General features: G+C 32.6%; 5 protein-coding genes across 6 annotated transcripts; 3 read left to right on the top strand and 2 right to left on the bottom strand.

Moving 5' to 3' along the window:
- Nucleotides 1–1,468: 1,468 nt before the first annotated feature.
- On the bottom strand, nucleotides 1,469–3,366 carry LOC107921432 (two-pore potassium channel 1). The gene is made up of 3 exons (XM_016851281.2): nucleotides 3,202–3,366; nucleotides 1,843–2,789; nucleotides 1,469–1,757 (listed from the first exon to the last, which is right to left on the bottom strand). Exons 2-3 carry the CDS (start codon nucleotides 2,742–2,744, stop codon nucleotides 1,592–1,594), a joined length of 1,068 nt encoding a protein of 355 aa, XP_016706770.1. The 5' UTR covers nucleotides 2,745–2,789; nucleotides 3,202–3,366; the 3' UTR covers nucleotides 1,469–1,591.
- A 1,169-nt stretch (nucleotides 3,367–4,535) lies between these two features.
- Nucleotides 4,536–8,270, top strand: LOC107921254 (meiotic recombination protein SPO11-1). The gene is made up of 15 exons (XM_016851130.2): nucleotides 4,536–4,674; nucleotides 4,792–4,891; nucleotides 5,101–5,174; nucleotides 5,281–5,382; nucleotides 5,615–5,688; nucleotides 5,907–5,923; nucleotides 6,445–6,514; nucleotides 6,601–6,637; nucleotides 6,741–6,788; nucleotides 6,887–6,945; nucleotides 7,030–7,061; nucleotides 7,189–7,294; nucleotides 7,434–7,554; nucleotides 7,871–7,934; nucleotides 8,043–8,270. The coding sequence occupies exons 1-15, from the start codon at nucleotides 4,620–4,622 to the stop codon at nucleotides 8,176–8,178; spliced, it is 1,095 nt and encodes a 364-aa protein (XP_016706619.1). The 5' UTR covers nucleotides 4,536–4,619; the 3' UTR covers nucleotides 8,179–8,270.
- Nucleotides 8,271–11,097: 2,827 nt separating this feature from the next.
- Nucleotides 11,098–14,608, top strand: LOC107921018 (mitochondrial import inner membrane translocase subunit TIM50). Its single transcript, XM_016850869.2, has 10 exons — nucleotides 11,098–11,784; nucleotides 11,870–11,958; nucleotides 12,474–12,510; nucleotides 12,835–12,896; nucleotides 13,028–13,141; nucleotides 13,281–13,385; nucleotides 13,488–13,586; nucleotides 13,716–13,872; nucleotides 13,997–14,099; nucleotides 14,255–14,608. The coding sequence occupies exons 1-10, from the start codon at nucleotides 11,481–11,483 to the stop codon at nucleotides 14,298–14,300; spliced, it is 1,116 nt and encodes a 371-aa protein (XP_016706358.1). The 5' UTR covers nucleotides 11,098–11,480; the 3' UTR covers nucleotides 14,301–14,608.
- Nucleotides 14,609–16,257: 1,649 nt separating this feature from the next.
- LOC107922199 (zinc transporter 11) lies at nucleotides 16,258–18,420 on the top strand. Of its 2 annotated transcripts, none has more exons than XM_016852090.2 (3): nucleotides 16,258–16,871; nucleotides 17,684–17,730; nucleotides 17,814–18,420. In XM_016852090.2, the coding sequence occupies exons 1-3, from the start codon at nucleotides 16,394–16,396 to the stop codon at nucleotides 18,342–18,344; spliced, it is 1,056 nt and encodes a 351-aa protein (XP_016707579.1). In that variant the 5' UTR covers nucleotides 16,258–16,393; the 3' UTR covers nucleotides 18,345–18,420. The 2 variants fall into 2 exon arrangements, with proteins under 2 accessions (XP_016707579.1, XP_016707580.1); XM_016852091.2 differs by having other exon boundaries at nucleotides 16,263–16,871; nucleotides 17,847–18,420.
- A 43-nt stretch (nucleotides 18,421–18,463) lies between these two features.
- LOC107922200 (uncharacterized) lies at nucleotides 18,464–21,117 on the bottom strand. The gene is made up of 6 exons (XM_016852092.2): nucleotides 20,740–21,117; nucleotides 19,880–20,216; nucleotides 19,460–19,544; nucleotides 19,242–19,328; nucleotides 18,913–19,152; nucleotides 18,464–18,767 (listed from the first exon to the last, which is right to left on the bottom strand). The coding sequence occupies exons 1-6, from the start codon at nucleotides 20,901–20,903 to the stop codon at nucleotides 18,691–18,693; spliced, it is 990 nt and encodes a 329-aa protein (XP_016707581.1). The 5' UTR covers nucleotides 20,904–21,117; the 3' UTR covers nucleotides 18,464–18,690.
- Between the last annotated feature and the right edge of the window lie 204 nt (nucleotides 21,118–21,321).

Here is a 21,321-nt window from a genome sequence, read left to right as displayed (position 1 = left end):
TAAGATTTTATTAATTTAATAACAACTAATATGGGTTCAAATCTCACCATATGCATATTTTTATTGGTTTTTGTTAAAATAAAAAGACTAAAATACCCTCTAATAATATAGCTTATTTTTATTGGTGACCGGTTGAGAGTGACGCCAACTCAATAAAACACTTAATAAAAAGTAAGTATAGATACAACTAATGAAGATAATAACTTGTGCATATTAAAATAAAAAATGTATAATATATATCAAAATGAAGTTTTGGTTAAGTGATAAATTTAAGGTTTTATTAATTTAATTTATGCAAGTTCAAATCCCACCAATACGTATCTTAGACTTTCTATTTTAACACCCTCAAATAGTATAACTTATTTTAATTATAGAAGGGTATTTCTATCATTTCTTAACCGAGTTGGCGGCTCAGTGAGAGTGAGCCAATTCAGTCAAACACTTAATATACACCTGATAGAGATAATAAATTGTGCATATTAATATATAAACATACATCGAAATGAAGCTTTGGTTGAGTGGTAAATTTTATCAAGGGTTAAATAACTATTTGGGGTCTAAATTTGATAACTTTTTTCACATTGGGGTCCGAACAAAAGTTATCAAGTTTAAACCTCAAAATATAATTTAACCTTTTTATTAATCCAACAATTGACACGAGTTCAAATCTCACAATGTGCATATTTTTATTAGTTTTTTTATTAAAATGAAAAGACTAAAATAATTACAGATAATATTTTTATAATTTTCCTAGCCGTTGGTGATCAAGTTACAAGTAACACCGACTCAATAAAACACTCAATCAATCAATAGTATGGAAATAAGTTAACATGTTAACTCACCTTCTAAAAATATAACTAGGTTGTAAAAAAATAATTAAAAAAATAAAAGAATATTTTAGAAAAATGATTTTTTTGAAAAAATAATCTGTGAACTAATTATTTCTAAAACATCATTTAAATATAAAACATACACCATGAATATAAAATGTAAATTAAAAAAAACCAAATCTAAAATTTGAAAACAAAACAAATAACTTTGAAATTTAATTTTTGAAAGTTAGCCACGTGTTGAGCATTCAGTCATTAGGGATTTTTTTAATGTAGAGTCAACAGGTGGCCAATTTCTTCTCATAGAAAAGGAGCATAAAAACTTAGCTAATGTATCCAATGACCCGTCATTAGGTAATAACCCAAAAATCAATTAGCAAGCCATTATAATTCCTACCATTGCCCACTAAAATCCATGACATGTGTCAAACAAAGATCAAATTAGGATTGTTTTTAATTAAACACCAGAAAAAGTGGATTCTTTAATCAGAACTGTTTGATTGGATGCCTTCACGCAAGGAGGAACTTTAATCATCAAGCCTTCGTACATACATTTCTGACCATTAAAAGTTTAGAAAACTTCAATAACTAGTAGGCTATTACTTGTTATTCATATACACAGAGGTAAAGAGGTTCAATTCAATAACTCAAAACAGCCATCTATAAATGATTAAAAGTTGGTATTACAGGTTTAGAGAATAGCTCTAAGATTAACATCATTCACCTCCTTCCTCCGATTGATGTCGTTATATGTCATGTTGCTATGAGCTCCTGGTTTCAACGGATTGAGCTAGAGCTATATTAGATACTGTCAAGGTCCCAGACTGGTCCAAGTCTAGTTCCTCGAATTCCTCCATTATAACTGAAATATCCTGTTGGCAAATCTTCCCCATTTCTTTAAGTTTGAATAGAACGAACTCAGCAGCTCTGCATAAAATAAAGCCACCAACACGTTGAGCTGATAAAAAGAAAGCATTAGGAAACGAGAAAGATAGCATCTACAAATCCTTACCCAACAACTCCATCATTATCAAGATCAGCAGCCTCCAAATCTAAACTTGTCGTTCTTCGACTAAGAACCCATTTCACCAGTGCTCTTTGTCTGTTCTCTGTGTTTACCTCAGCAACGTAGAGAAAAAACTTAGCCACGCATATAGTGCCTGTTAATATCCAAAACACAGCAAAAACACGACCCCCTTTGCTTGAAAAGCTTATATCTCCATACCCCAAGGTTGTAATGGTAGAACTAACGCAGTAGAATGCATCGACTAGGTCCAATTTCTCTACTTTATATAGGAAGATGGTACCGGTTACTACAAACACGACAAGAAGGATCGATGTTGTGTAAAACTTGTATTTCACCCTGTTATGCTCAACCTCCTTTAGAACCTCAATTTCACCATCTTTTTTGTACATATGTAAGGCTCTAAACAGCAATTTTTCTTGCTTCTCCACCAAGTAGTCAGCAGCTTTGGCCAGTATAAGTCCAATTAGAGCCATTCCTGTGAAGACAAAAGCACAGGCAAGTAGTTTTGCTAGGTTGCTGTTAGGAACAAGGTCTCCATATCCAACAGTGGTCATTGTTACAACACAGAAATAAAGAGCATCAAGAATTGCATTTGTTTTCTTCCCTTTGATTTGGTTCCTGATTGTATAAAAGCAAATTGTGCCTAAACCCATGTATACTATTACCGTCAAAGACAGTGCTACATTCTTAAGAGTTGGATTAAGTCTCCCGAAAATAGACTCGGAACGTAGAAGTGCATCATCATCTCCATTAGCATCAGTAGGAGCAAAATGTGCTAAAGGGGCACTTCGAACACGTCGAACCCTCCTTTTCTTTGGTCTATCCACATTGCTGGTTTGAGTTTTGGGAGTCGCCGATCCCGATACCAAAGGCTGGTTTGAGGCCATTAGGAAGATTCAGCAGAAACAAGTAACAACTCACTACCAGGAACTCTGCAATATTCAGAAAATTAAAGTAAACCAAGTGATCAAATTTATGTGTCATGAAGTATACGACTTGAGTCGAGGGATAAGGGGCTCTTATGATGTTCTTAAAGTTGGTTTCAATTACAAATAAATTCATCCCAATGCAGTCGATGTTCTTAAACCAAATCTGAAATTTCACTCCATAAATCCCTTTATCACTGATCACTGAAGCATCCCGAGAACAAAGATGGAAGTCCAGTTAGTAGCTAGTAGAACCAAAAGTGAAACTTGGGAGAATTATCCGCATTAATGACTCCAATGTGAAAGATTCAGGACTGGCCAAGATCTATGAGACCTTTTATAAGTTTAAAGCTCATATTTTTCATACAAAGCTGAGAACCAAAGCTGAAAATAATACAAAGTATTATTGGAAACTTACCTTAGAATTTGGTAGAAGATCCAATCCGAAGTTTCTATCAGTGGAGTGCTGATGTTTTGTCGCTACTTTTTAGCTAAAACTTAGCAGAGCTTCTGATTGGTTGGAGGAGAAAGATAGAGGTTTAAGTATGGGACGCTAACAGAACCTTGTTTTATGTGGAGGATTGCATTTTAAATGTATCCTAGTGTATTTATTATTTGTGGGAAATCGATGGGATGGGACCTGAGTATTTAAAACACACATTACTAGGTATGGGTGCTCGCAAATTCAACCAACGTTTGTCGTTTCATTATTAATATATAAAAATATTACTTATCTGTACTCCCTTAAATTGATCTCCTGTTATGAAGTTAAACTCACCACACTCCGGATTGTCTTTTGTTTGCTCGAAGAATGAATATCACCCACATGTTTGTTCTTGATCTCATTTAAGTGTTCTTCTAATATTATTGTTTTACTCGAACCTCTATTACATGATTGCAGGATTTTATTGACTAGATTCCACTTATTGTGTCGACGCTATGGCTCGAGCTAAAAGTGGATTGTTTTGTCTAATGTTAGGACCGCTAATGAATTTTATGTAATTAAAATTTATGGTAAATTATCAAAATAGTCTTTTTTTTTGTTTCCCTTAAGTTATATTTTAATCATTTATACTTGAAATGTTATGTCTTAGTCATTTACATTAACATGTTGTAACATTTTAATCACTGAGCCGTTAATTGCCATGAACAGTATAATAGTAAGCTTACTTAACACATTAAATCATCATTCCGAATAAAAATTTTAGGTTAAATTATACAATTAGTCCCCATATTTTTTCGTTTTGAGCAATTTAATTTTTTTCTTTTTATGTATTTTTAACTTTCCTTTTTTTTCGTTTTCTTTTGTTTCTCCCTCTATTTTCTTCCCTTCTCCATCTCTTTTAATTTAAAAGAAAAAGAATTAAATTACTCAAAACGAAAGAAATATAGGGACCAATTGTATAATTTAACCTAAAATTTTTGTTTGAAAAGATGATTTAACATGCCACGTCAGCTTAGCGTTACACCGTTAACGACAATTAACACTTAGTGACTAAAATGTTATAACATGCTAACATAAGTGACTAAAACGTAATATTTCAAAATAAATAACTGAAATATAATCTGAGACAAACTAAAGTAACTATTTTAATAGTTTAGCGGATGTTAAAACCAACTCTATAGTACTTCTCTGTATGACCCGGTATATTTAAATAAATTTCTCCCCTTTTATGACAAAAAGAAATGACCCTGATTAATTAAAAGAGAGCTCAAAAGAAGGCGTAACAAAACCGACAACATTGGGTCCGACCCGAATAGAAAACAAATCTTACGACTATAAATACTCCTATTTCTTAAACTTCTCAAATCCAAAAGCAGAAAGAAAAATAAAAAATGGAGGGAATTCGCTCAAGTACTCGCTCTAGAGATCTGCTAAGAAAAATCAAAGGTTTTTCGTTAACCAAACCTTCAATATAATTATCTGGTTTCCAAATTTCTTTGATTCTTTCCTTTCTTTTGGTTAATTTTCTCTGAAAATTCAAAATAACGTTTCCTTTGTTTGCAGAATTTACGCTGTCGATCTTGGAGGATTTGAGCGAAGGACTATCTCCGTTGATTTTCATCCAAAGCTTCAGAACCTACTGCACCAATCTTGATTTAATTTGGTTTGAAATAAATTTTACTTTTTTTTCCTTCTTGAATTTGTGCGTTCTTTTATTCTCTTTTTACACTAGCTTATCTAATCTAAATATGAGATTTAATGAGAATATTTGTTAATTGTTTTGCAAATATTCTTTAATTTGAATTATCTTTTTGAGAGAGAAAAAGAAAAAAAGGAAGGTTGAATACATTGCTAGTACTGTGTTGAGTGCAGCAGTTGCAGGTCTAATCAGCCCAGTGGGCATGAAATTCTTACATTTCAGAAGGAAAGCCATGTCCATAGAATTGGTAGTTAAGTTAAAAAAGTTGCTTACATTTCGATTTCCAGATCTTTTTTGTCTATATTTGAATTCCAAGTGGAAGAATTTTATTTGTTGGTTTTAATCTTTTTCAGATGTGTTATTGAGGGTGTTATTGATAGTTCAACAACTTCTTCAAGAAAACAAACATGCGTCAAAGAGAGATATATATTACATGCATCCATTAATATTTTCAGGTCCAATTTCGTTACTGCATTGAAAGATCTGCTTGTTTGAATCAGAGGACAGGGACTTGTTTAGTCGTTGTTCTTACTTCTTTCTGTTATTGGTGACAATTTGCTCAATTCTATTGATTTGCAATGATCTTTGCTACTTCAGAGAACAGTGATGACAATTCTGTTTAACTTGTGCAATTTAAAGATTTAATACACTTTTCTTTTGGGTGTTTGTTCATGTATTGTGATACAGATCAGTCTGTTGTAGACAGAGCAATTAATGACATATGCATCCTTCTGCAATGCAGTCGGCACAATCTAAACGTGGTTGGTAACCTGTACTGTTAATGAGAAATGTGGGGTGGGTAGAACATATAGTATAAGTTAGAAAGAGACATTAAAATTCTAATCTCATGTATCACATTCCAGAGTTGATCTGCTAGTTTTTGTACACACAAAAAAGAAGGCTCTGAAACTTTAGAGATATCTAAACTAGTGAATAGAGATCTACTTTTTTTGAGACATTTGACACATTCTTTTGGCAGGTTTCTGTTGGAAATGGGTGAGGAAGACTGAAGAAACTATATAACATATTTCTGGCAAATTTAGCTTCAAATAATGCATTTCAAGTTCTTTAGTCATTCAATTTATGTATGTTATTGGTTAGTAAATGCTAGGCATTTTTGTTCCTTGGTCATTAATTCGAGATGTTAGCATGTCAAACATGAGTTGTTTAAACCTTAGAATTTGATAAGTTAAATGAGTTGTCTTTAACTGAATGAACCGTTCCTGTACACTTATTTGCAAAAATCTGAGGTAAACTTATGACAGCGAGATATATTGTGCAATTTTATCAGTATTTCATTGACTAACAGAAGTAAAAACGGGTTCAAGAACTGATGAATGGTGAACTGGTTATAATGGTTAGATAAATAAATAAAAGGTGACTTACTTTCAGCTGGAAGCCTTTGTTTCATTTCTTTAATTGTGGAGTCAGCTTGTATCACCATTGTCCCATTGCTCATATTTGCCTTTCTCAAAGATTAATTATTCTGATATCTATCTTTTTTATAACTGTTATAGGTTGGTAATGGGATGGTTAAGGTTCTTTGAAGCAGGAAGGAAATTTGATTGCATAAATAGCCCCAACACTGTAAGAATGGGAGAACGGTCTCTGAGTTCATGGCATCATAGATATCTAATTCATGTTTTATATGTTGGTATCTATTTCAAATGCAGGCCCATACAGTTCCTGTGCTTGTTGAGGATGTTAAAGGTAACTAATAAATGTTAAGCTAAGGATAATATTTATAACTATCACATATGAGCAAGAAGATGAATGTCGTCAGATTTAAGCTTCCGTTGGTTACCATATGCAGATCTTGTAAGCGCCGCCCTGTATATACTTGTTGTAGAGAAAGAATCAGGTGAACTCTTTTTGGCAATAATCATGTTGTAGAGCAGATGAATGGCCAAAATATATGTAGATTAAACCTTCATTGTTGAATGGTTGGCATGAATGAAGTCTTCCAACGATTAGAAAATGACAAGTTTTGCAGCAAAAACCGTTGCATTGTCATCACAGTAAGCATAAACTTAGCTCACATGACCTTCATTTAAATTGCTTAATATTTGGCTAAATTTTTGTCAAAATTCTTTCTTCTTCAGGGAAGAGGCTATCCGGATGTTCCCACAAGAAGGTGAAGGAAAGATTAAAAGAAAAATAAAAAATAATGTCCCAAGTATTTAGAAGGAAACGGGGATTAAAAATTCTCTGTGTGGGCATCTTTCTGCATTTATCAATTACTGGACATACTACTCTTTCAGGTTTTTGCGACTGCTCGTGGACAAGTTATGTCTTCCTGTCTATTGCTTGGTTGATTGTGATCCATATGGCTTTGACATCCTGGCTACTTACAGGTTTGGTTCGATGGTATGTTATTGATTTCCTAGAAAAAGTTTTTACTCAAGCAACAGACAAGTAGATTAGTTTTCATCAGATTGTCGATGGCCTTTAGTCATTCATTTCAGAATTATGACATGAATCCTTTCTTATGGAATCTGTTTCTTAGCAAATGGCATATGATGCCAAATTTCTACGAGTCCCACAGATCCAATGGCTTGGAGCTTTTCCTTCAGATTCTGAGAACTACGATCTTCCTAAGCAATGTCTATTGCCTTTGACAATAGAAGGTGATACATACAGTAAAGATCAGTGGCTGCCACCGGCACCCTCATAATTCCTGCAACACCCCAATCCCATGTCGAGTAATTTTGAGGATATCATATCCTATGATATAATGTAAAAATTACAGTGAGACTTTCAAGTCAAAACAGCCAATGCCTTGGGGATTGAGTGTGGGTCTCCTCAAAAGGTATCAAAACTCAACTTACGAGGTATTGTTGGTCTTGATACTGTTTGTGGGATTGGGGTGTTACCATAACCCGTTGAGTTTACTATTCCTTTTTTATTTTTATTTTTTAAATTCCAGCATCTCCTGACTGCCAGATAAGAGGAAAACTGAAGCCATGTTACAGAGATGCTACCTTCACCAAGAAGTGCCAGATTGGAGGTAGAATTTCGTAACATTTATCTTAAAGTATTTACTATTTATGGATGATTTATTGAATTATAGAATTAAGAAGTGGGGCCTCTCTTTTGCTCTTCCTGCATGTTGAAGATCGGAACTAGAGTTGATGTTGCAAAGAGGAACTAAATTCGAGATTGAAGCATTATCGGTTCACTCACTTTCTTTCTTGTCTGAGGTCTATATTCCAGGTAAGATTCAAGAAATAAAATCTATTTGTCAGGTTTGATAATTTGCAACTACATTTAACCTTAAGTGTACTAATCACAACTTTGACTATTAGAAAGTTGCAGTATATATCCTTAGAAGATTCAAACTCAATTATGCCGGTGTATTTAGACAAATTTAGTAGTTTCATTGGCATTAGAAGACTTTTACATAAAACCAACCCTTAATTATGCATAGACTTCCAAACAAGGGATAATTAATTATAAAGCACAAAATACAAAAATATATAATATATAACATATTTCAAATTTGATCAGGCAGCAGAAACCTCTCTTGACAAATGCTATTTCACTTGGTTGAGCAACAAAATAAAAGTAGGAAAAAAAGTAAATAAATAGATAATGTTGTTAATTTAATTTTGATTGTTGGTAATATTCTTGTGCACTCAAATCCAAATTCTTAAGGAGTGATCTTTTATTTTTATTTTTTAAAAATAAGTTAATTTACTTATTTAACCCATTTAACATATGATGTTTATTTTAATAATTTAATCATTTGATAATTTGTTAACAGAGTTGATGTTAACCAATCATACAAATATAATACTTAAAAAATTTCTCAATTTCAAACTTATAATTTAAGTGCATTTGATACTTTTACGCTAGTCATAACAAAAGTGTGACATGGTACTTTTATGACATGCACTACCACTACACATGAAAGAAAAAAAAAAGTTCTATAAATATGAAAATAGAAAATTTTAAAAAGTATATATTTAAAATGTTAAATGAATAAATCTCAATACTACAACCAAATGTATAATATTATAAATGAAAATTTAATTTGACTCAGTTTTTATAAATTGCAAACATAATTAATGATATAATATCATTTTATGTTTACATATTGCATATAAAAATAATTATATTTATAAAATATGAAAAAAAACACTTGATGTATTTATTTTTTTGAAAGTGTATAATTGAATCAAAATTAAAGCTTTGTGTCTACAAGTTCATCTATTAAATTGCTCATTAAATTCAGGTTGACATATAGTTTTAATATTTATTTTTTTAAAAAAAAACAACATTTTTAAAAGCGGAACACAAAAATTCCATTTTTTTAAATCTAATTTTTTTTTCAAAAAATTAAAAATCTAGAAAATAAATTTTAAAAATATGAGGAAAAAAATTCAAGGAAAATGATATTATCAGAAAATTCAATTTTTTAAACATAAAAAAGTATATATTTTGTATAGATCTTAAAATTTAGGAAAAGATAAAATAAAAATAAAAATGTATATATTCTAGTGTTTTCTGGATTTTTATTTTTTAATTTTTTTTCCTTTTAGAGAAAAATATATTAATTTTTTTTATTTTATATTCTTTATTGTTTTTGTTTTCTTTCTTCAAAGTATAATCAAAGTGTTGCATGTCAATATTTCATTGGTCGCAAAAATATGTCATGCCCTTTTTTTTTCAAGTAATCATGTCATATTTTTATTATTGTGATTCCTTAGTATAAGTGTAACTAAAAATGTTGTCAATTATGCAATGATAAGTTACATGGGAGACAAGTAATTTTAGTTAAATTGATATTGGATCCATTCACTTAAACAATATAGATGCTGTAGGATGACATTGATGAGGTAAATCAAAATGTACCCAACATTTTTAAGCTACCAAACAGGGATCAGGGACTGGGAGTGCCACCAACGCCGATTTCCAGACATCCCGATTAAAAATCCCTTTATTAATGATGACAATTATGTTAATATTCTTCTTGCTTTCGAAAAGAGTTAGGCTAAACTATATATAAATGGTTATCCAATTATTAACGATTTTTTGTTTTGGTCATTTAGGATTAAAATTTTTTTTATTTTAATCATTAATGTTATCAAAATTTAATATTTTGATTATTTCTCCATCAAATTACTAATGGAATGTTGGCATGATCTGTATTATTGCCATAATAATAAATCTAGCCCTGATATTTATAGATTCTATTAATTTGGTCTTTATTCTAAATTCACCAAATATTATCTTAAATTTTACACATTCTATCAATTTAGTCTTAATTTTTAAAAATTAAAAAAATAAAATGAAATTTATTGAAAAGTTATTTTATGATAAAATACATAAGATTTTTATTAAAATACATACAAAATTATAAAAATATTTATAAATAAATGAATAGTTATTTTTTTCATTTTCTAACATGACATTTATTTATTAAAATAATAATTTTATAAATAAACATATTTAACCATGAAGAAGACTTAAGTAACTTCAACTTTTATTTTTCTACATTAACAACCATAATGTTTAAGTTGAGTTAAAGTCTATAGCTTGAGGCTAAAAAGGGTAAGAATCAATGTCTTTAGGTTGTTGTCTAGAACAAGTTTGTTGGTTTGAGGTTGTGTTTGAGGGCGGACATGATTGGGGATATACAAATGAGGATGAGGTATTGGAGATTCATTAGGTGGAAGGTCGTGCCGGCGGCTCCACAAACGATTCCTAGTAAAGTGGCATGACAATAGAGGAGATGGAAATTGAGAAGTTCAGAGTAAAGGTTATCGGGGCCAGTGGTTGTGGGCGAAAGCCACCTAATGTTCGATAAATTTGGTGAGGAATAAGGAATAAGTCTAGACATATAATAAATAAATTGTTGTTTATAAAATAAAACTAAAAAAAAGAGAGAAAAGTTTTAATCTAGTTTAAGTCTTGTTTGTGGTTTTTTTTAATATCATTTTAATAAAAAAATTTAGGTTAGAAAAAAGGAAAAAAGAAAAATGGGTATTCACTTATTTATATAACTTTTTATGTATTTTATCAAAAGATAAATAGTTAAATAAATTTTTTATTTTTAAAATTTTAATTTGAATTTTTAGAATCAAGATTAAATTTGACAAAATGTGTAAAGTTGAGGGTTAAATTTATTTATTTTTTTAGAATTAGGACTAAATTGATAGAATCTATAAATATTAGAGTTAAATTTATTATTATATTAATAAAAAAATCATGTTAATATTCCATTAATGATTTAATGGATGAGTAATTAAAATATTAAATTTCAAGAATGTCAATAACTATTACTAAAACAGTAAATATTAAACTTTAAGTGACCAAAACATTAGTAATTGGGTCAACATTTATAAAGTTTAGCCCAAGAAAAATAATAAGACAGCTTATACCAAACAGCTTATTCCCATTCCAGAGTCTACAGAGAAATTAGGCAAAACCGACTTCCAAACACCCCTATTAAAATCTCAGCATCTGATTCACACTTTCCATCTGTAAAGCCCTAGACAATTACTAGAACTCCATCAAACAGAACTACCACCAAATCAAAACCTCAATCAAAATGTCTTCAATTGTTCTTAGATCCCGAATAGGTTCAAATGATTGCAGTTCTAAGATCATTTACCGAAGGGTTTTAAGTTCAGGAGTGGTTTCTTCCTCCTCCTCCTCCTCTTCAAATCCTTCTAAAGAAACGATCATTCCTTCACAATCCATTCTCTCCGATAACCCGGCACCTCCTACTCCTCCTCCACCAGCGCCAGAAGCTTCCACGCAAGTTTCAGGAAGGAAATCCTGGACCTTTCTCAAGTACGGACTTCTCGCAACAGTAACTGGTGCTATTGGCTATGCCGGTTATCTCTCTTACAGTAAGTCTTATTTAAAAATCTTATTTAAAATGTGGGTTTTTATATGTTTAAAAATGTTTAATTTTTTAATAAATTTGATTTGCAGAGTGTTCATATGAGGAAGTAGAGCAGAAGGCAAAGTCATTGCGGGCTGCAGCGAGTTATACTCCTAGTGAAGATGCAGCTGCTGTTGAAGTAAGTTTTAGTTCGTTTGGATTTTTTTAAAAGGAATTTCTCTTTTTACTTTAGTTGTTTGATTGAGTGTTGTTCAATTTGTTTAAGACGCATGGTTGATTTGGGTATAATTTGATTCTCATTCCTATGAGATTAATGTGTTATGATGTGGTTGGATGGCAGTAATGCTAGCTGCATTGCTGTTCAAGTTGTTGGTAAATTTTTCTATAATTTCTTTTACAGTCTATAGGAAAGTGATTTAGCTGCTCACATCAGTTTAAAATCACATAAAGCCTGTCCATCATAGAGCTTCCTAATTGATTCCTGTATGATTAATGGCTGTAACGTTATGATGATTGCATCAATATCAGTTATGCAATCATGTATGTTAATGCCCTTATGCATTTGAATGCACACGTGTGAACTGTGATGCCTTAGCTAAGAATTAATAATATGATACAGTCATTATTAAGTTGGTCCTATGAAAGAATCAGATATTTAAGTAGTTATGTTTTGTTTTCCATTTTATTTTTCAGAAATATAGAGGCATGCTCTACTCTGCTGCAATGACAGGTGATGACCTTACTTCGTTTCTTTATCTCTTATTTCTCCTTTTTATTATTATTATTATTCATAGCTACAATCTCCACTCTTTATTCCATACATTGACCATTTGCATCACAGTGAGCTAAGTTTGCATTTGGATAAGCGTTTCTAGTTTAGTGTCTTTTAGAGAAATTGGGCAACTTCATTACAAAAGGATTTGTTAAGCCAGCAAAAAAAAAAGGGGCGGGGGGAGGAACCATTGCTTTCTGTCAACTTATTTAAGAGTGACTTGTTTACATGTTCTGCTTCCACCCCCATTTTCTCATGGCTTCTTCTCTTGTAACATTCCAGTTCCAGCTAAAGCACTTGAATCTTACCTGGATCTCAGGAAGATGGTGGAAGAACATGTGATGGTGAGTGCCATTCTTATTGCTTTAGTTTCAGGTTTTTCAGTATTGCCTGCCTATTTTTTGTTTTTTCTTCTTTATATTAGCATTAAGTTCCTTTTTTTTTTTCTATTTTTTCACTTTATCTCGTATTGCAGGAGTTTACTGAACCAACCTCAGATAAGCTTCTTCCTGATTTGCATCCCCAAGAACAACATGTTTTCACACTTGTCCTAGATCTGAATGAGACATTACTTTATACAGATTGGAAGGTATGAGTTTTCACATAAACTATTTTCCGCTTTCCTTTATAAATTTTGAACTATTTATCTGGTATTTTTTATTATTGAAGCTCATGTTAAATTGTTTGTAATTCTTTTTCTTTCTTCTTTCCCTTTTTGGTTGGCAAAGCGAGAGAGAGGCTGGCGTACCTTCAAAAGGCCTGGAGTTGATGCTTTTTTGGAACATATGGCAAAGTTTTACGAAATTGTTGTCTATTCTGACCAGATGAATATGGTAATTTGATATTTTGTCATTGTGACAACCATTCAATATATACAAGTATTTGACAACTGATGTTGCCTTAATTTACTTATTTGTTTGTTTTGACTTGGGCAGTATGTTGATCCTGTTTGCGAGAGGTTGGATCCTAACCATTATATACGATATAGGTTATCAAGGGGTGCTACTAAATATCAGGATGGCAAGCACTATAGAGTATGTTAAAGCTAATCACTTTCCTTTGAAGCACTTCTATTTTGGTTTTCCCTTCTGTTTTTCTGCTAGAATAAGTGCATTATTCTTGTTAATGTATGAGACAGTTGTAACAAATAGTTCCGCTGGCAGGATCTTTCAAAGCTTAACAGGGATCCAGCCAAGATATTGTATGTGAGTGCTCATGCGTTTGAATCCAGCCTTCAACCAGAAAATTGTGTCCCTATTAAGCCGTATAAACTTGAGACAGATGATACAGCACTTTTGGATCTTATTCCGTTTCTTGAATGTGAGTCTTATGTTGTTTTTTCCCTTTCCTTGTTGCCTTGGTTCGACATGTGCCCATCTAATATAATTGTTAGGGTCTATGTTCTTTTGTTGATTGTAGTACCATCTGTTTTGGCTGTCTACAGATGTGGCGCGCAATAGTCCAGCTGATATCAGACAAGTCTTGCAATCTTATGAAAGAAAAGATGTTGCGAAAGAGTTTCTTGAGCGTTCTAAAGAGTATCAGAGGTGAAGTGTTTTCTTCCCTTTGTGTGTTGTCATGTCAAATCTGACCTAAATACGCCATTTGTACAGCTGATTATAACATCAATAGTTGCTAATCTGATTCATATTAAAATATTGTTGAAAAACATTTTGATTTGGAGTAATGAATGATGGGACAGGCGAATGCAAGGACAAAGGCAGCAAGGTCGTTTCTGGTGGAGATGAGTAGAGGATCATGTATAGTCGATGATTGTGGATTTCAGAAATCATAGGATGGAGTTATGTATAGTTGATGGTTCTGGATTTTCAGAAATCATTCTGCAGGATGAATCTGAAGAATTTGAAAGACAATCCAGTTTCCACCCCTCCAATTTTGCCAGTAAAGAAGCCATTTTCTGATGAAGATCATAAATTAAATTGATGAACTGCATCATTTAAATGTCTGACCAAATGACTTTTTTTTTCTTTCTTTTTGCCGAGATGTAGGCAAGCTTACACTCCACAGCTGATTTTAAGGGTTTTCTTTCTTGCAATATTCTGTTACTCTATCTCAAAGGATTTGCTTGGTAGGGTAGAAAAAATTGAAAAGATGAAAAAAAAAATTTATATAAATTCATTTGTATGCTTGTTAGGAAAAAATGGAAAGGATAAGGTAATTTTTTTGGTTTAATGATAAATTTGGCCACTAGTGTTTGCATGTTTTGTCAAAATGGTCTTAATTGTATTTTTGAGTCTTTTTTGACCATCAACTTTTGATTTTTTTTCAAATTGCATATTTTAACAGATTTAATGAATAAGTTTAAAGTTTTAATTTTTTTGTACGTTTGTTTATTAATGTTTATTTTCTTTAAATTAATACTTTTTTTTAAATTTAATGTATTATTTATTTTATTATTTTTCACATGTAATTATCTTATTGGGTTATTTAACTAGTGAATTACATCTAATTAAAAATATTTCACATAAAATTTCATATCATTCCGTTAACTTTCTAATGATACTTTTATTAAAATTGTTAAAAAAATTAGATTGAAAAAAAAATGTTGCTGGTAAAAAAAGATTTAAAAATATAATTAGAGTCATTTTAACAAAATATGTAAATATTAATGATTAGATTTATCATTAAATTATTTTCTTTATAGAGTTACAAAAATAAAAGAAAAATAAAAAAATGAGAAAGCCTTGTAAAATACATATTTAATTTAGTTTTTAAATTTATCATTCTACTTCTACTTTTCTACGCACCCTAAGCTGAGGGATTGACATATTGATGCAAATGGCCGTCCTATGGTTGGTTCACACATCACTCTTAGCCAACGACTTCGAAGTATGAACGGTGAAGTCTACGCGGTCGGACCCAACTTCACGGCAAAGCAAATTGGAAAGGTGGATCCTACTTGACTTTGATTGACTTGTGTGTTTTTAATCACAGCGGGTCATGTTGCTTTCCTTCCACAGCCAACGGCACGCCATCATTTCTTTTAACCTTTTACCATTACGCCGATCATTGCTAATTATAAAAATCAAATATTCCATTGCTGATCCTTTCCTTTTACTTATTTTGCTTCTTAATTCAAATATCTACTTCCCATGACATGAGTTACGATCATCAATGATGGATAATCCTAGATTACTGACAAATCCACTGTGAAAATATATCTAGAAAAGAGCATTGTGTTGTTTTATTGCCATTATTGATTATTACCATTAGTCATTAATAGGTAAATTTTTGTTTTATCATTTCAATTAGTGAAATTGTATTTTTTAAAAGTTTTCATTTAAATTAATAAGCTATTAAAATAAATGTTATATGATTTTTTTTGTTTGCACTTTCTACAATTAATTTTTTTTATAGTTCAATTTTTTTCATGAAATAGCTTTGAATATAATGAATTTATTAATCAAAATTTAAACAATTTTTTCTCCAATCTTCAACATTGACCGTCAAATCGATATGGACCTAATATTTGTTCTTCTACTTGTTGATAAATATAGATCTACTATAACAATAGTTGAATCATCATTTGAAATTCGCTGGCAGAACTTTAAAAAAAAATTAATAGTCTAGCAACGTAAATAAAATTTTTAAATAATTTAGTGACTTAAATAAAAATTTTTAAATAATTTAAGGACCTCAAATTATAATTATTTTTAATTAAATGACCAAAACTCAGACTAGTTTACCCTCATTACGTCAACTACGTCCTCGTACTTCCCGTTGTATTTTGCAGTACAACAATGAGAAAACCCTCCCTTTTATCCATCTCTTTTTAGTTTCTATATAACCGTAAAAAACTGAATTCAAGCACAGTCTCTCAATGAAGCTCTCACGTTTTCTCTTTTTCTTCTTTCTCTACCTCTCTCTTTTCATCTCTGTCACCTGCCACGGGGGCAGTCATGCTGACGGTGATGATGATGATGATGACAAGGCAGGTGAAAGGAATGAACCTCATGACCTACGATCCAAATCCTTGATTCTGGTCAAGGTATGGTGCTTGATTCTAGTGTTTGTAGGGACGTTCGTAGGTGGTGTGTCACCCTATTTTCTAAAGTGGAACCAGGGTTTTTTGGTGCTGGGAACACAGTTCGCCGGTGGGGTTTTTCTTGGGACAGCCATGATGCATTTCTTGAGTGATGCGAATGAAACTTTTGGAGACTTGACGACTAAAGAATACCCTTTAGCCTTTATGTTGGCATGTGCTGGATATTTGTTGACTATGCTAGCTGATTGTGTGATTTCTTATGTGTACGGGAAAGGGAAGAATTCATGTAACAATGGTGATTTGGAGCTTCAAGGTAAGCAAACGTTTTCATATTATTCTCTTTCATGAATTTTAAATTTTTGCGTTGCCGTAATTGTGTGTTTCTTTAAGAATTGGAGAAATTATGGGAAATTGAGAAGAGATCCAGCTTGGTTTGGAATTCCAGTTCATGGGATAGAAGACGATGAATCCAAAGTTAATTCAGGACCCACGTAATAAAGAAATCTATATTAAGTATAAATAATATCTGGTAAGTGAGACAAGAAAATTTCACATGTCTTGTCTTGTTTGATTAACTTGTCAGATAAAAAAAGGCATCGGAAAAGATGAGCAACCATTTTGGTTGCTTTCAAAGTCTGGGATTTCTGTTTGGGTAATACTTTAGGACTAAAGCAATAGAATTTGCTTGTAAACTATGCAACTTTTGGTAGTTATAAGTAGTTGTGGGAAGTTCTTTAAAATATTTAATGTTCTACTAGTTTTTTCAGCCAAAAGTTACGAGCACTAATGGATTAAAATCACTATTTATATCTATTGAAATTGATATTACTGCAACATATTACTCTATTCATAGTAGACTTTTTCGTCGATATAATTTGCTGTATTGTCAACCCTTTTGCATATCGACATATACAATGGGGAAAATATAACCTTCAAAGAAATGGAATCAACCCTACGTCCAATAATAGAAACAGGTTACCTTAGACAGCCGACTTGGAACGTTGTAATTTTACTAATTGTTTCATTTCTATTGTTTGACTAAAATCGAAAGTAGATACCAAGAGACCTAAAGTGGGGACAATTCATTTTCTTACCTCATAATTTACTCTCTGAAATGAATTACAGGGGCTGAGCGGAGCAAAACGAATCCTCATGGTCAAGGCGATCCACCAGTAAGCTAAATAGCCTGAACAACTGTTCCACCTTTTAGAACTGATTTATGTTTATATTTTAGAGAATTTTGTGCGTTTTCTAGGTTGGTAATGGCACTGATACGACATGTGCGCAGTCTTCATCTCTCACATCTGCAAGTTCTTTCGGGGATAGCGTTCTGTTGATCGTTGCATTGTGCTTCCATTCGGTCTTTGAGGGCATAGCAATTGGAGTTGCAGAAACTGAAGCTGATGCTTGGAAAGCCTTGTGGACAATCTCCTTGCACAAGATATTTGCGGCGATCGCAATGGGGATAGCACTGCTCCGAATGATCCCGGATCGTCCATTGTTGTCGTGCATCGCCTATGCATTTGCATTTGCCATTTCAAGTCCTGTTGGGGTAGCCATTGGGATCGTAATAGATGCCACAACTCAGGGTGCTGTAGCAGACTGGATCTTTGCCATATCAATGGGGTTAGCCTGTGGAGTGTTCATCTACGTATCGATAAACCATCTGCTGGCTAAAGGCTACGCACCCCAGAAGACGGTTTCAGTCAACAGACCCCATCACAAGTTCTTGTCTGTCTTGTTAGGTGTTGGGGTGATCGCTGTAGTAATGATCTGGGACACTTGAAAGTATATTCAACTTTTTGAACTGATTTCTCAAAGTTTATCTGACCAATAAATATTGATGGACTAAATCTCATGCATGATCCGTGTACTAAGAGGAATTATACAATGCTGTTAGAAGGGTAGGAGAAAACATCTGGTTCATCAAATACATTGAAAAGTTAATTGGTAAAAATCCCAAGAAAAAAAAAAGATTTCCCAAAAAGTGGAAAATTCATATCAGCAGCTTGAGAAGCATTTCTGTTTCAGAAAAACTACAATGATAGAGTGTTCTTATTGGTAAAATTTCATTAAACTAAGCTGCTAACTACAAATTTGAAATTTGAAGTAGTTGGGTACTGTAAAATGCTCTAGAGGTCCACATGAAAAACATTCTCAAGGCAAACTGATACTATGATGGGCCCGGCCAAGTCTCCGGCAGCACAGCCTGTAGAAAAAAAAATTGCAGAGCTTAAATGATGCCACTGTATGGCGGTTAAACTCACACACCGATTCGGTATGTCAATAACAGGTAATTATTGGCTATATTATATAGTACAGTGTAAATTGATGCATATAGGTTAGTAACTTACCAATCCACTGACCAACTGACGGGCGGAAAAGAGTAGCACAAATCCCAGCTCCTATGGAAGCAAAAATCAATGATGCTCCACACCTGATGGTAATACCAGAAATCTTCTTTCCAAGAAGTTTAGCTCGCACTGTTACATTGGCCTCATCACTCTCATCAGAGTTCGTTATGCGAGAAAAGCATCGGTAGATTTCAATACCGGTTTGGACAATCCATGCAGCCGCGACTCCAAGAAGGTGACCTGAATAAACATTGGGAAAAAGACAAGGATGTAACAAAGCTAAAGCAACTATTTACTAACGGAGTATACATATTGATAATAGTTTCGACCTCTGAAAGTTGTTCTGCTAACTCTGAAGAGATACACTGTTGCAGGCATTCCCCTTTGGGATTTTCTGACAGCTGATTTTGGGACATCTGCATATGTTGACCAAACTCATCGATAGCTTACAATAATAATACTAAATGCGTTGTTCCCTTTTGACATTCACAGACAACTTAAAGTACAACCACTTATCCATCACCGTGACTGTGAAAACATAAAGTACCTTTAAGGAGTTTCCACGCCATGCGTTGTGAAACATAGATAACAGCAAGTCTTTCAAGAATCCGTCTTGTAGTTACAACAGTGGTCTGAGAAGGCATAAAACATAGTAAAGTTAAAGCTGTTCCTTAAATAGCAAAGGACTGTCTCAATAGCAGAGCAAAGCGCAACAAATATGGACATATCAACAGATTGGAGCTAAGATTTAATGAACACAAATCATGTGCAGATATGAATCTAATTAGCATCTAAATTAGTTAACTTCATAAACTGTTATCTATATTAACTGCTTACAGAGATGAATTATACAAATATTAGAATTTTTGCTTGACTCTCACTGAAAAGGCATATCAGAATTTCATAATCTAAACAATAGAGACAGGCAGAAGAACATATGGAGATACTGGCAAATGGCAGAACTCACCTCGTGAATTATTTGCTTCACTGATTTTTTTAAGGGAACAACTAAATCAACACGGCGCTCCTCTGTAGAGTCATGCGGGAAGTCCTCCTCATCCTCTTCTATGTTTAGTGAAGGCTCCAATAGAGGCAAATAGAACAACAGAAATGACCTCAAGGTTGTCAAAGCAAATGGCCTCAATTCAAAAGCAGAAAACAGAGGCTTCAGCTCAATCTTATACTCCTTCACACTGTATTTGAGAGCATCATTCTTAAAGAAATCTTCAGATGATCTTTGGGTATTTGAAATGTAATGTTCAGGCAGTACAGCACCAGCATCACAATGTGAAACCTTGGGATAACTGCATCACAATCACTATGGATTAAATATTATAAATTTCCTCATTCTACCGTCAAACCATTTACCCAAATCATCATCCTAAGCTAGTAATAGATAGTTATTAATTATTAAGCCATAATGTAAACATGAAGAAACCCTGGTCAACTCCATGAGCAAAACGAAAGGAAAATATTTCTACAATAATTAACTAAACAATCAGTACTTAGCCCTCAAAACCAAACCCAATTGCCTAATGTAGTGATAGAAGGCAAAATTTGAAACTATTGAAACCACTCTAACATAAACCCGATCCTGGACAAATCAAAATCAAATCAAACACAAGCAATATACATTATCCAATCCAATCCAATCAGAACTGTTCACTGAGCAATACCAAAATCAAGTTCAGCCATTGCATCCACATACACAAATAACATGAACACTGATTTACAGTAAATATAGCTGCCGAAATACCATCAAAAGCCATAAACTTAGGTAAATTACCATTAACAACGAAGTAAACATAAACCTTGATACAAACATACCCAAAAAGAAACCTGGAGGCAAAAGGGGTTCCAGCAGCGACGGTAGCGGCGGCCGATGCGGCGGCAGCGGAGGCAGAGAATAACCCAGAAGAGTGGAAGCTTTGTGGAGAACAAAAGCTTGGTTTTTTCTGGTATAGATCTAGTAATATTGCTATTCCCGCCATCGTTAATCTTCAATATGCAGCTCGAAACAACAAATGAAACAGACCCACTTTGGCTTATATCATCATCATAGCAATGATCAGTTCAAATTGTTTTTCTGCCTTTTGGTTTTCTTCGGGAAAGTTGAGCCTTTGAGGGGGTTGCCTTTTAGCTTATTATTATTATTATTATTTTTTGGATCACATTTTTTTTTATTAAAGCAAAGGTGGAGACTGGTTAAATTCTGTTTTACTCCCTGTGTTTCGCTTATATTTTAATTTAATATGATTTATACCTTTATTTTTAATATCATTAATTAATATAAATAGTTAAAATCTTAATTTAACTAATCAATTATATCTTATCTTGATGGTAATATTGAGGTTTAGGAAACTTTGAAATCTTAATTTCTAATTGTAAACGAATTATTTAGATTTAAGT

This window comes from Gossypium hirsutum, chromosome D01, assembly GCF_007990345.1.
Source record: "Gossypium hirsutum isolate 1008001.06 chromosome D01, Gossypium_hirsutum_v2.1, whole genome shotgun sequence".
Taxonomy (NCBI): Eukaryota; Viridiplantae; Streptophyta; class Magnoliopsida; order Malvales; family Malvaceae; genus Gossypium; species Gossypium hirsutum.
This window is presented reverse-complemented; position numbering and strand designations above follow the sequence as displayed.

Coding starts and splice junctions, on each gene's coding strand:
- LOC107921432 (XM_016851281.2), bottom strand. CDS start 2,744: ATGGCCTCAAACCAGCCTTTGGTATCGGGATCGGCGACTCCCAAAACT. Junction 1,758..1,842: donor GATAATGATGGAGTTGTTGG/GTAAGGATTTGT, acceptor TATTTTATGCAG/AGCTGCTGAGTTCGTTCTAT.
- LOC107921254 (XM_016851130.2), top strand. CDS start 4,620: ATGGAGGGAATTCGCTCAAGTACTCGCTCTAGAGATCTGCTAAGAAAA. Junction 4,892..5,100: donor ACCAATCTTGATTTAATTTG/GTTTGAAATAAA, acceptor TGTTGAGTGCAG/CAGTTGCAGGTCTAATCAGC. Junction 5,383..5,614: donor GCATCCATTAATATTTTCAG/GTCCAATTTCGT, acceptor ATTGTGATACAG/ATCAGTCTGTTGTAGACAGA.
- LOC107921018 (XM_016850869.2), top strand. CDS start 11,481: ATGTCTTCAATTGTTCTTAGATCCCGAATAGGTTCAAATGATTGCAGT. Junction 11,785..11,869: donor TGCCGGTTATCTCTCTTACA/GTAAGTCTTATT, acceptor TTTGATTTGCAG/AGTGTTCATATGAGGAAGTA. Junction 12,897..13,027: donor TGGTGGAAGAACATGTGATG/GTGAGTGCCATT, acceptor CTCGTATTGCAG/GAGTTTACTGAACCAACCTC.
- LOC107922199 (XM_016852090.2), top strand. CDS start 16,394: ATGAAGCTCTCACGTTTTCTCTTTTTCTTCTTTCTCTACCTCTCTCTT. Junction 16,872..17,683: donor TGGTGATTTGGAGCTTCAAG/GTAAGCAAACGT, acceptor AATGAATTACAG/GGGCTGAGCGGAGCAAAACG. Junction 17,731..17,813: donor ATGGTCAAGGCGATCCACCA/GTAAGCTAAATA, acceptor TGCGTTTTCTAG/GTTGGTAATGGCACTGATAC.
- LOC107922200 (XM_016852092.2), bottom strand. CDS start 20,903: ATGGCGGGAATAGCAATATTACTAGATCTATACCAGAAAAAACCAAGC. Junction 20,217..20,739: donor GCCTCCAGGTTTCTTTTTGG/GTATGTTTGTAT, acceptor ATTGTGATGCAG/TTATCCCAAGGTTTCACATT. Junction 19,153..19,241: donor TAGCAGAACAACTTTCAGAG/GTCGAAACTATT, acceptor ATGTTTATTCAG/GTCACCTTCTTGGAGTCGCG.